General features: G+C 43.6%; 2 protein-coding genes across 2 annotated transcripts in view; both read left to right on the top strand.

The window, feature by feature from the left end:
- The window catches only part of VANGL2 (VANGL planar cell polarity protein 2), an 87,882-nt gene that overhangs the window by 9,190 nt on the left and 64,287 nt on the right, over positions 1-14,405 (top strand). The window contains exon 2 of the mRNA XM_069950324.1: positions 6,314-6,413. The gene's annotated coding sequence lies outside the window, so the exon portion shown is untranslated. The remainder of the gene's footprint in view (positions 1-6,313; positions 6,414-14,405) is intronic.
- On the top strand, positions 188-8,420 carry LOC138770435 (snake venom metalloprotease inhibitor 02A10-like). Its single transcript, XM_069949538.1, has 3 exons — positions 188-324; positions 6,314-6,367; positions 7,799-8,420. Exons 1-3 carry the CDS (start codon positions 188-190, stop codon positions 8,418-8,420), a joined length of 813 nt encoding a protein of 270 aa, XP_069805639.1.

Here is a 14,405-nt window from a genome sequence, read left to right as displayed (position 1 = left end):
TTTTACAGTCAGTGATGAGATTACATTGGGCAGTTTATTAGCGGTCATCTAGTCAGCAGTCACTCACCTGCCCGTCTGTGTCATCCCGGAGGATAATGAAATGCGTTGACTGTAACTCCGCCCCTTACTGTGCAGCTCCTGGCAGCCCGGCGCTAGAGGTGACAGCCACACAGCTGCTTCTACGGGCATGCTGCCACCTTATAAAGATGTCCTACTTGGAGACCAGAGACTAGAAGGGACCAACTCCAAGGTGACAGATGTTCCCGAATGGAAGCCGACCAGCGCGTTTCACATCACCGAAACATACAGAGAGAAGAGACCCTGGTATAACATGGTGGCAGGGATTTATGTCTTTAGTCGTGGCCACAGAGTCAGCCATATTGAATGAGATGGTCACATAACAGTCCCCCCTAGTAAAAATTAAAGGGGTACTCCAGCAAAAAAAAAATTCTTTAAAATCAACTGGTTTCGAAAAGCTATAAAGATTTGTAAATTACTTCTATTACTTTGTAAATTACTTCTATTACTGGAAAATTGTCTTCCAGTACTTATCAGCTGCTGTATGTCCCGCAGGAAGTGGTGTATTCTTTCCAGTCTGACACAGTGCTCTCTGCTGCCACCTCTGTCCGTGTCAGGAACTGTCCAGAGCAGCAGCAAATCCCCATAGAAAACCTCTCCTGCTCTGGACAGTTCCTGACATGGACAGAGGTGGCAGCAGAGAGCACTGTGTCAGACTGGAGAGAATACACTACTTCCTGCAGGACATACAGCAGCTGATAAGTACTGGAAGAATGGAGATTTTTAAATAGAAGTAAATTACAAATCCCTATAACTTTCTGAAACCAATTGATTTAAAAGGGGGGGGGGGGATTTGCCGGAGTACCCCTTTAAATTGTTTTCTCTAATGGCTTCAGGACATGGCTGGACCTGTGTTATTGGAGGGATGCAGGGAAGACACACACTTGTGTCCCCCCTGCATTGCTCTATATAGAAATCAGTGATCTAATGGCTGTATACAGCATTCTACACCTCCCAGCTGTCAGGATAAGTACAACCCTCATCATGTTCTGCTGGGAGTTGTAGTTGCCAGTGAATAGATGTGACTCAGGGATTGGATATTTACTGCACTGGTGATGTTATGGGGAAACGCTCTTAAAGGGAGGGATAATTGTTGGTGTGTGTTATATAGGCCGCCCTCAGGTACGGCACCCACGGCTTGCTTCCATCTCCTGGGACACACCTATGTTGTACGCCGGCCAGATGACTCCAGGCCATACACATCATCAGGAGTCCAGCTCCGTCTTCTCATTGGTGTAAGTGATACCTCCCCTGTAACTTATTCAGATAAGGAGGAGAATCTTGGCTGCTTGGGATCCATGTCGTGTGTTAGCTGTGCGATTGTGTACACAGGACAGCTGCGGAATCATGCTTATATATACACTCTCTTGTACTGTTATTATAAACCACTATGATTGCTGAGGACATCACATGGCGCATTACAGCTGCTGCAAAACTACCAAACAGCTATGATAGGTGTTGTAGTTTTGCAACAGCTACAGAGGCTCCGGTTGGGGAATATTGCCATAATAGTGGAGTAACGCAGGGGAGCCAGGTGGTGTAAGCCAGGCCAGATGGGATGTTCCGCTAAGGCATTTGTCATGGTGGTGGGAGTGGTGTATGCCCACCCCTGGATGTACTGACACACAATGGTTTAGTAGGTTGGGTGTAGTGCAGGTGTTCCTGCAGAGTCCAGCAGATAAACTTAAAGGGGTAGTTGAACAGAAAAAAAATTCTTTCAAATTAACTGGTACCAGTAAGGGCTAGACATCTATTAAAAAAAGTAAGTCTTCCAGTATATATCAGCTGCTGTATGTCCTGCAGGAAGTGGTATTCTTTCCAGTCTGGAAAGCAGGAGAGGTTTTCTATGAGGATTTGCTGCTGCTCTGGACAGTTCCTGACATGGACAGAGGTGGCAGCAGAGAGCACTGTGTAAGACTGGAAAGAATACACCACTTCCTGCGGGACATACAGCAGTTGATAAGTACTGAACAACTTAAGAATTTTAAATGGTAGTAAATTACAAATCTGTGGCACTTTCTGGCACCAGTTGATTTGAAAGAAACATTTTTTTTTGTGAACTACCCTTTAACCAGGAAACTGTTTCCTAAATCTTTAGAGGCAGTAATACAGTCACAGCTTCTCTCTGGTGGTTAGAAACAGTCTCTGAATACATGGATAAACTGTCTTGAAGTTGTAGCTAGCAGTGGTGATAGTGGACTGCCAGTAGGATGAAGAGATAGCTGTGGGGGCTTTAGAGAAACGGTACCTACGTCAATGGGTATGTTTCTTCTGCCTATTGCTGTTGGTGGGCATGGAGTGACATGCGATCAGGGACGTAGGCAGAACTAGCCGTTACAAAGACCCCTGAATAGCAGTGGACAATCGCTCTTGGACACTGCATTAGTTTCAGTCATCTCCCCCATAACAGGGATAAGCAGTAACCCCCTTAAAGTTTCACCATTCCCCCCCCCTTCATAACTGACCTGATGATTAATAAGATAGACAGAATTGATACCCTATAACAATGCCATGATAATACAATCAAGTGCCTCCATACCACTATCAATGTTGTCATAACAGCTCTACATCTAACTTCTTCAAAGCCTGACAGAGTATCCCTATAATAGTATTACTAGAGTGTCCCAATAACAGTGTCAGCCACAGTACCCCATAACATTATCAGCCACAATGCAACACAAAACAACAGCCACAGGATCCGATGACAGTACTGTATTAGCCACAGTGCATGATCTAACAATGACTACCCATATCACAGGTTGCCATGATCAACCTGAGTGCCCCACAGCAGATCCACACCCAGCACCCTCATAAGCATGCACCAGATCCCCTATAATAGTTCAACAAGAGTGGTCTCATTACAATGTCTGCCATGGTGCCATCGTGCCTCGGTGCCCCATAGTAGTATCAGCCACTGTACTCCTTTAACAGAGCCGGCCTCAGTGCCCCTTAACAGTATCAGCCACTGTACTCCTATAACAGAGCCAGCCTCAGTGCCCCATAATAGTATCAGCCACTGTACTCCTATAACAGAGCCAGCCTCAGTGCCCCATAATAGTATCAGCCACTGTACTCCTATAACAGAGCCGGCCTCAGTGCCCCTTAACAGTATCAGCCACTGTACTCCTATAACAGAGCCAGCCTCAGTGCCCCATAATAGTATCAGCCACTGTACTCCTATAACAGAGCCAGCCTCAGTGCCCCATAATAGTATCAGCCACGGTACTCCTATAACAGAGCCGGCCTCAGTGCCCCTTAACAGTATAAGCCACAGAACACCATAACTATATCAGCCACTGTAACAAAACCAGCCTCGGTGCCCCATAGTAGCCATATCAAAACCCCCATATCAGTGTCAGCCACAGTACCATGATACACAGTGAACCTGGTTGTACCTATATTAGCCACTGTGGCCCCATAACAATATAGCTGTTCCCCTTAAAAGTATGAGTACCTTAAACAATGACGGTCCAGTATCATCCCCAGTGCCCTCATAACATATTTGCTATAACAGTTCCATACCTAACTCCCCCATAGCTGAGCCATGCACATTTTTTTTATTATAGTTCAGTCACAGTGACCCCACAACAATGATAGCCACCGCTGTACCATAACAGCTCCAACACTAGCTCCTCCATGGATGCAGAGTATCCCTGTGGTGTCCCACCACGGGTGTTACTAGCTTATACACTCCCCCCCCCCCCCCCCCCCCCATAAAAGCCTGTACTCTAAGTCAAAGTGGTAATGAAGTCGTACCTAAGTTTTGCCACTAGGTGTCGCTAGTATGTACAGTATGTACTCAAGTGTTGCACAGCTGTATTGCTCAAGGGGTTATTGTTCTTTGTGATTTGGATTTGTGCACCAATGAGAGCTCTTTTTTCTTCTCCACCTATCTCTGTTATCTTTCTTCTTTTGCACTCTCTTCTCACTCGCTCACAGCAAGTATTACATACCCTGTAGGAAGTTGTCACATGGGGGGAGAAAGTGTAGACACACTTAGTCAGTCTTAGTCTGGTTCCTGTACAGAGAGGACACAAGCCAGGACAGTCCCTACAGCAGTCAAGTTGGGCCCTGGCTTATGCCAGGTCCCCTGAGAGAGGACGAGTCCAGTGTAGTCTGAAGTGAGGTAGTCGACAGACACACATGGGAAGAACAGACACATGTTTCTTGAAAGCAGCACTTCTACACAATATGCAGTGCTAAACGCTCACAGAGAGGACAAAGCCATAGATCATCGCAGCCCACGGAGGTGAACAAGTCTAAAGGTGCAGGACGGTATCCTGGAGCAAGAGGAACTGATCCGGATAGAGCAAAGTTGCTAGAAGCCTACGTACTCTATCTCGTAGCACGGGTGTAACCAGAAAATTCTGACCCGTCTGCTCAATCCAGGTAACAAGGTCTGGGGCTTGTGTCGCCCTAGGAGGACAGGTCACCCGACACTGTAGGGCAATAGGTGGTGCAAAGACAAAGGTCAAAACACGGGCACAAGTATTCTCTTTATTCTCAAGTATTCTACTTCTCCTATCTCTAAAATTTCCAGCAGAGCAAGTTACTACTTGGGTTGGGACTCTCATGACATCCTTCTCTCCACTTCTCTGAACTTACTCTATGCAACCAAGCCAGCACGGCTATACTGAGCACTAGCCTTGTCAGTCAAGTCCAAAGTATATTATCAAGTCACAAGTCTACTATCTACTATTGTATTGAGCATTCCTGAAGTAAGGAAGATTTTATTTATGGTAACAGGACAGTGATTATCACTCTAACACCGATACAGTAATTTCACCTTCCTTGAGTCACCTGCCCTTTTTGTGGGTGGCGGTACCAATAGTCCAGGTGGGCCACAACTCCACTCTGGACCACCGTGATAAGCGCCAAAGGGACCCTCTCACAGCCCGGCAGGTCACCGACCACTCACCGACCACAGGGGAAAGGGTATAGGTAGCCATTTTAAACTAAAAACAGGTGTGCCCCCACAGTGATAGTGCCACATGACTCTATAACAATATAAGTGTCCCATAGCAGTGCCAGCTAACAGTTCCCCCATAACAATAAAGGCAAGTAACGCTCCGTAAGTATCACCCTGTATCATATATATATATATATATATATATATATATATATATATATACACAGTGGTGCCTTGGATTACGAGCATTATTCGTTCTGGGGCCGTGCTTGTAATCCAAATCCACTCTTAAACCAAAGCAAATTTTCCCATAAGAAATCACTGATATGCAGACAATTGGTTCCACACCCCAAAAATAATGATTTTTTTTATTCTGAATAACATGTAGAACTGATGAAACAAACAATGAGAAACAGCTGGATTTGTGATATTATAAGTTACTGTACAGTATAGCAGCATGTGGAGTATAATGTATAGTAACTGTATAACCCTGATAACACAGCAGCAGTTCATAGATACAGGATGGAGCAGCAGATCCCCATAATGCAGTAGTGTAGTACAACAGGCTAGAATAGAGGAGCAGGGCTGCTGTTAGAGGTCTGTGTGGACAGCATGACGGGTTCAGCATAGACCAATCAGGAAGTTAGAATCACAGAGCTGTGCAGGAGGACAGTGACAGAAACTTTTCTATACAGCAGTGTGAATGGCTGAGTGTAAGTGCAAGCACATTATAGCAGCAGTGTGTATTGCTGACTGTGAGTGTAGGCACATTATAGCCGTGTATATAGCTGACTGTGAGTGTAGGCACATTATAGCAGTGTGTATAGCTGACTGTGAGTGCAGGCACATTATAGCAGTGTGTATAGCTGACTGTGAGTGCAGGCACAATATAGCAAGAATGGAGAGGATGGGAAACACAAGGGCTGACTGAGACTGCAAGGAGCATGAAGTAGGAAGGAAGTAGATCTGTCATGATTTCGAAGGTGAAGGAGACTTCCTGGGTCAGAGAATAGTACTGTAGACCATGCCCCTCCCCCACTCCCCCTCCCACCCAGTACAGGGAGCTCTTAAACCAAAGCAATGCTCTTAAACCAAGTTACAATTTTGAAAAACTGTGAGCTCTTCTTGCGAAACACTCTTAAACCAAGTTACTCTTAAACCAAGGTACCACTGTATATTCCTCCACAATATGTTGATGAAAACGTTAGATTTTTCTGGTTTGTCCTCAGGATGGCCCGCCTGTAACCGATGAAAGGAATAATCCCCTTCCCCCATGTAGTCTCCACATTCATGTGGATAATTATTACATGTCTCTTTCTCCTTCAGGTTAATCCTTAATATACGACAGGAACGACTCTCTGGGAAATGTGCAATTTCCATGTAATCTGGTAATCAGAGCCGTAATTCCCGCTCACATGCGCAGAAGGTAATTAGCAATCAGTCTCTTCCTGTCTCAGTAATCCGCAGTCTTTCACGTCCGATAGCTGACAAAGTCACCTGCACTCTCATGCCCGCTCCCAGGTTTTGGACTTTCTACAAATGTATCCCCTTCTTTGTTTTCTGGCTTGGCAGCCACAGACTGGACTTTGTATGCAACTCTTACTGTTCATCCTGAGCTTCCTGGTTCATAAATAAAATGCCAGAACTACAGTAAATACTGACACATTAGGAGTCGAAGCCTTTAAACCCTCAGTGATATGTATTAGTTGAACACATGGTTTAACAGGTCTAATTCTAGATTTTCTTACGTTATCTGAAGTTTTGTTTCTTAAAAGGAAAAATAGAGTTGAAAATGCAATCCAGTTTGTGAGCACCATGTTATAGAGCAGGAGGAGCTGAGCAGATGGATATATAGTTTTATGGTAAAATATTCAGTAATTCTAGTAAATTGTTCATTTAAATCTCTGGCTTTAGGAGTCAAGTGGGTGGTTCTAAACAGTGATTGGTGCAGGGAAGGCTGTCAGTCACTGAGTAGTCCCACCCACTAGGCTCCTAGACCCAAAGTTAGCAGAGATTTAAATTAATAAATCATAAGTTCTACAGAATATTTTCCCACAAATATGTATATCGATCTGTTCAGCTCCTCCTGCTCTATGACATGGTGCTCGTAGATTGGACTACATCTTAAACATCATGGGTTCCCTTTAAAGGAACCTCTAAGAGGTCATATAGACTTCAGCCACATGTTGAGTTTAGCTATGCACTGCAGCTGTTCCCATCTTCCCTATCTGTTCATATTGAGCTTTCTGGTTTATGACTTTAATGGTAGGACTACAGTAAAGACTGACAGTTAAAGCAGCCATACACACTCGATAGCTGGAAGCCCTGACTAGAATCTAGAGACTCTTCCAGTCATGGAAAAGGGTATCTCACAAAACAGGTGTGTATGGGTATCTGGAGCTTGTACTCCAGAGCTTGTTGGCTCCCAGCTTGTATAAGAGTCTTTACCCAGAATTAGAGCTGCAATTCTTAACTGTAGGGTGCAGGTTTGAGGGTGTAGGGCTTGGTAGCCACATGTTCCTATGCCTCTCAGGAAGTCCATGGGGATCCTAGGGTAATGCTGTAATGCTGTGGGGCCTTGTGCAGCTTCTTCCCAAGGGCTAGCCTTTCCTTCCTCTGATCAGTCTCTTTATTTCTCTGCTCTAGGAAGTGACACGGTGGCAATGAGAACCAGGGCTATGTTCTCAACAGGAACTGGTCTTGCTTCATGCAAAGGGAAGATCCATCCACCACTGACCACAAGGGAAAGGAAGATTAATCCACCACTGATCACCAGGAAAAAGGGAACAACAATCCACTATTGACCACCAGGGAAAGGAGGATTAGTCTACCACTTACCACCAAGGAACAGAAGATCAATCCACCACTGACCACCAAGGAACAGAAGATCAATCCACCACTGATCACCAGGGAAAGGAGGATTAGTCCACCACTGACCACCAAGGACCAGAAGATCAATCCACCACTGACCACCAAGGAACAGAAGATCAATCCACCACTGATCACCAGGGAAAGGAGGATTAGTCCACCACTGACCACCAAGGACCAGAAGATCAATCCACCACTGACCACCAAGGAACAGAAGATCAATCCACCACTGATCACCAGGGAAAGGAGGATTAGTCCACCACTGACCACCAAGGAACAGAAGATCAATTCACCACTGACCACCAAGGAACAGAAGATCAATCCACCACTGATCACCAGGGAAAGGAGGATTAGTCCACCACTGACCAACAAGGAACAGGAGATCAATCCACCACTGACCACCAAGGAACAGAAGATGAATCCACCACTGACCATCAAGGAACAGAAGATGAATCCACCACTGACACACCAAGGAACAGAAGATCAATCCACCACTGACCACCAAGGAACAGAAGATCAATCCACCACTGACACACCAAGGAACAGAAGATCAATCCACCACTGACCACCAAGGAACAGAAGACTGACCACCACTGACCACCAAGGAACAGAAGACTGACCACCACTGACCACCAAGGAACAGAAGATCAATCCACCACTGACCACCAAGGAACAGAAGACTGACCACCACTGACCACCAAGGAACAGAAGATAAATCCACCACTGACCACCAAGGAACAGAAGATCAATCCACCACTGACCACCAAGGAACAGAAGATCAATCCACCACTGACCACCAAGGAACAGAAGATCAATCCACCGCTGACCACCAAGGAACAGACAATCAATCCACCACTGACCACCAAGGAACAGAAGACTGACCAACACTGACGACCAAGGAACAGACGATCAATCCACCACTGACCACCAAGGAACAGAAGACTGACCACCAGGGAAAGAAAGATCAATTCACAACTGACCACCAGGCAAAGAAAGATCAAGCCACCTCTGATCACCAAGGAAAGGAGGATCAATCCACAACTGACCATCAAAGAAAGAAAGTTCAATCCAAAACCGACCACCAGAGAAAGAAAAATTAATCTATCTATCTCCAAACACCAGGGAAAGGAAGATTAATTCTCCACTGACCATCAGGGAAAGGAAAATCTACCCACCACTGGCCACCAGAAAAAAAAGGTTAAATCCACCAGTAACCATCAGGGAAATGAAGGTTTAATCCACCACTAGCCATCAGGAAAAGAAAGATCAATCCACCACTGATCACCAGGGAAAGTGACTCTGTACCCACAATCTAACCACCCCCCCCCACCCCCCCACCCAAACCACCTGTACCGTCAGATGTTGCTTTTAATCCAAGATCTGTCCTCTAGCCCGTTCGGCAGGTGTTGCAGTTATTGTCCTAAAAAAAAACCTTTAAACTTTCAGCCCTGTGCCCAACGGCCGTGGCCTAGAGTATTTGTGCCCTAACTTTGCACCACCCCTCCGTCCCTCCTCCCCACCTTCTTCATCATTAGGAATGCCCCTAGAACATTTTCTCCATGCTGAACATTGCACAGGTGCCTTAATGATCCAGCCCGTGTTCAGTATTCACACAGCTGATGAATAGGAGGCAATCTGCCTGGAGCATTCCTAATGGTGAAGAGGGCGGGGAGGAGGGACAGAGAGGCATCGCAGGCCTAGGGCACAAACACTCTATACCATGCACGTTTGACACGGGGCTGCAAGTTTAAAAGTTGTTTTTTAGGACAATAACTGCATCACCTGCCGAACGGACCCCAGGACAGATCTTGGATTAAAAGCAGCTATCCGAAGGTACAAGCGGTTTGGGGAGGGTTAGATTGTGGGTACAGAGTCGCTTTAATTCACCACTGACCACCAGACAAAGGAGATCTCAATCCACCACCGCCTACCAGGGAAATTAAGCTAAATCCACCGAACCTGTAGGACAAATCATTGGACTAGACAGGAGTTTCTGTTTATTCGCACACTCACACATTGCAGTTCTTGTTATGCTCAGATTACTGTCATCTTCTTCTCAGCTGTGCAGCAATAACTTAGCATAAATCCCTTTAATTGACCTGCCTGCTCTCAGCTTGTCCCATCTCTCCTATACTAACACATAAGCAAAAATAATAAGAGGCAAAGGCAATGGTGGCCCGGGGGGCTGTGACCTGCCGAGCAGGGGACACTGATATTGGAGAGCTGGCTGCAGCTAGCATGGCTGGGATTCTTGCATATTTCAGAGGAAGGCAGGGCAGGGCAGGGCGCAGAGGAGTAACCTGTCAGATCCCATGCACAGCTCCCTGGGTGTTACCTTACCTGCTCTAAGGCCTGCAAAACCTGCGCTCATTAACCCTTTCCCTGCACTGCTTATCACACAATAGGTTCAGATACTCTGTATCACATCCTAATGGATTACATACACTGGCCTAGCAAACATTCAGTCACAGAATCATCAGGCTTAGATACATGAGCTCTAGGGACCCTATCTTACATGAAAGGCTTAGACACATCAGTTTAGTAAACTGTATTACATGTGACAGGCTGGTATATAGCTATACACGTAGATAGATGTAGGCTTAGATACACCAGCTCATCAAATAGTATTTTATATGACAGGCTTAGATACATCAGACAGTATTTTATATGATAGGCTTCGATACACCAGCTCATCAGATAGTATTATAAATGACTGGCTTAGATACACCAGCTCATCAGATAGTATTATAAATGACTGGCTTAGATACACCAGCTCATCAGATAATATTATATATGACTGGCTTAGATACACCAGCTCATCAGATAATATTATATATGACAGGCTTAGATACACCAGCTCATCAGATAATATTATATATGACAGGCTTAGATACATCAGCTCATCAGACAGTATTATATATGACAGGCTTAGATACACCAGCTCATCAGATAGTATTATATATGATAGGCTTAGATACACCAGCTCATCAGATAGTATTATATATGATAGGCTTAGATACACCAGCTCATCAGACAGTATTATATATGATAGGCTTAGATACACCAGCTCATCAGATAGTATTATATATGATAGGCTTAGATACACCAGCTTATCAGACAGTATTATATATGACAGGCTTAGATACATCAGCTCATCAGACAGTATTATATATGATAGGCTTAGATACACCAGCTCATCAGATAGTATTATATATGATAGGCTTAGATACACCAGCTTATCAGACAGTATTATATATAAAAGGCTTAGATAGACCAGCTTCTCAGACAGTGTTATATATGGCAGGCTTAGATACATCAGACAGTATTATATATGATAGGCTTAGATACATCAGAAAGTATTTTATATGACAAGCTTAGATACATCAGCTCATCAGACAGTATTATATATGACAGGCTTAGATACACCAGCTCGTCAGACGGTATATATGATAGGCTTAGATACACCAGCTCATTAGACAGTATTACTTATGATAGGCTTAGATACATCAGACAGTATTTCATGTGACAAGCTTAGATACATCAGCTCATCAGACAGTATTATATATGATAGGCTTAGATACATCAGCTCAGTATTATATATGATAGGCTTAGATACATCAGCTCATCAGACAGTATTATATATGACAAGCTTAGATACATCAGCTCATCAGACAGTATTACTTATGATAGGCTTAGATACATTAGACAGTATTTTATATGACAGGCTTAGATACACCAGCTCATCAGACAGTATTATATATGATAGGCTTAGATCCATCAGCTCATCAGACAGTATTATATATGATAGGCTTAGATACACCAGCTCATCAGACAGTATTATATATGATAGGCTTAGATACATTAGACAGTATTTTATATGACAGGCTTAGATACACCAGCTCATCAGACAGTATTATATATGATAGGCTTAGATCCATCAGCTCATCAGACAGTATTATATATGATAGGCTTAGATACACCAGCTCATCAGACAGTATTATATATGATAGGCTTAGATACATTAGACAGTATTTTATATGACAGGCTTAGATACACCAGACAGTATTTTATATGACAAGCTTAGATCCATCAACTCATCAAACAGTATTATATATGATAGGTTTAGATACAGCAGCTCATCAGACAGTATTATATATGATAGGCTTAGATACATCAGCTCATTAGACAGTATTTTATATGACAGGCTTAGATACATCAACTCATCAGACAGTATTATATATGATAGGCTTAGATACACCAGACAGTATTTTATATGACAAGCTTAGATACACCAGCTCATCAGACAGTATTATATATGATAGGCTTAGATACATCAGCTCATCAGACAGTATTACTTATGATAGGCTTAGATACATCAGACAGTATTTTATATGACAAGCTTAGATACATCAGCTCATCAGACAGTATTATATATGATAGGCTTAGATACATCAGCTCATCAGACAGTATTATATATGATAGGCTTAGATACACCAGCTCATCAGACAGTATTATATATGATAGGCTTAGATACACCAGCTCATCAGACAGTATTATATATGATAGGCTTAGATACATCAGCTCATCAGACAGTATTATATATGATAGGCTTAGATACACCAGCTCATCAGACAGTATTATATATGATAGGCTTAGATACATCAGCTCATTAGACAGTATTTTATATGACAGGCTTAGATACATCAGATCATCAGACAGTATTATATATGATAGGCTTAGATACATCAGCTCATTAGACAGTATTTTATATGACAGGCTTAGATACATCAGCTCATCAGACAGTATTATATATGATAGGCTTAGATACATCAGGCAGTATTACACAAGGTTATAAAGAAGTGCCCGGGCACTGATCCCCCGCTGCCCTGGCATTAGGTATGATGAGTAGCTGCAGCTTGGCGGTAATATATTCAGTGTTTGTTATCATCAGCCGCCCGCCTGTCAGTGATCCTGCTGAGCAGCAACAAATGTGATCGCCATCATTGTACAGGGCGCTGGAATGTGAATCTACAAGCAGACAGATGATGGCAACATGAAGCATGGTGATATCCTGCAGACCGGGCCTTGTACAGAGACCCTCCTAGGAACCCCCACCGCAATGAGCCCCCCCTTATAATGCTTCATTTATAGTACTGGTCCCCTAATATAGGAAAATTGTTCCTTATTGGTTCCACCACCACATCCTCTAGTTATACCCTGGTGGGAGCAGAAGGTATTACACCCACATGATAGGGGCCCATATTGCTTTGAATGGCCTCCCTCCTGTATGGGCCATCAGATTGCCGCAGACAATGAGGATATCATGGCTGAAGATATTACATTAGTGAGACCCACAAATTTATTGTAATACAGCAGAAAAATCAAGACCATGATGCTTTGCAGCAAAGCTCCTTATTCAAATTACTCTTGGCCTGGGAGGGGCTTGGACAGCTCCACCCCTAAGGGGCAACAACTCTGTAATTCCATCATAGCAGGCTATTGTCTTCTGCTATTTCAGAATTTATTATACGTTCCTGGGAAAGCTGGGTGACAAATGCTATAGCTGCCATTATGGATTCTGCGGGTTTCCTACCCATTGCTCCTAAGCATTTTATTGAGATAAGACTATGCAGGATCCTGAGAAAGCTGGGTGACAACCACAATAGTTTTCAGATTTGACAGGTTTCCTAAGCAGTAGCTTAGTTATATTGTACTTTAGAAGAAGGGAAGAGCCAGTGAGTCATATCCGTGCAGGATCCTGAGAAAGCTGAGTGATAACCACTATAGCTGTCTTCTCAGATTCTTTTTCTTCCCATTCCCATGCATTTTTATTTATATGGTGATAGGAGATGAGTAATGAACCAACAGATAATAGGAGGGATGCATTATTTTCTGTGCAGGATCCTGAGAAAGCTGGGTGACAACCACTATTGCTGCCCATACCGAATGCTTCCATGCAGATCTTCCTCTGTTGATAGAGTAGGATGGATGGATGGGTTGTTCACCAATTTATTTATTTTTTTCAAATCAATTGGTGCCAGAGATTTGAAATTTACTTATAATTTTACTGTAATTTTCTATAAAAAAAATTCTTTAGGCTTACAGTACTTATCAGCTGCTGTATGTCCTGCAGAAAGTGGTATATTTTTCCCAGTCTGACACTGTGCTCTCCGCTGCCACCTCTGTCCAGAGCAGGAGCAAATCCCCATAGAAAACCTCTCTTGCTCTCCAGACTGGAAAGATTACACTACTTCCTGCAGGACATACAGCAGCTGATAAGTACTGGAAGACTTGAGTTTTTTTTATTAATAGAAGTAATTTACAAATCGCTGGCACCAGTTGATTTGAAAGAAAAAGAATTTTGGTGAACTACCCCTTTAACATACTTCCTGTGCAGAATCCTGGAAAAGCTGGGTGACCACTAGTATTTTAACCATGGATTCTGCACCCAAAGCTTTCTCGCTGCTGCATTTTGTGATGATCTAGAAGGGGAGATGAACTGAATAAATTTTCTGTGCAGGATCCTAAGAAAGCTGAGTGAAGCCCCTGC

This window comes from Dendropsophus ebraccatus, chromosome 13 (genome assembly GCF_027789765.1).
Source record: "Dendropsophus ebraccatus isolate aDenEbr1 chromosome 13, aDenEbr1.pat, whole genome shotgun sequence".
In the NCBI taxonomy this organism is placed as follows: Eukaryota; Metazoa; Chordata; class Amphibia; order Anura; family Hylidae; genus Dendropsophus; species Dendropsophus ebraccatus.
This window is presented reverse-complemented; position numbering and strand designations above follow the sequence as displayed.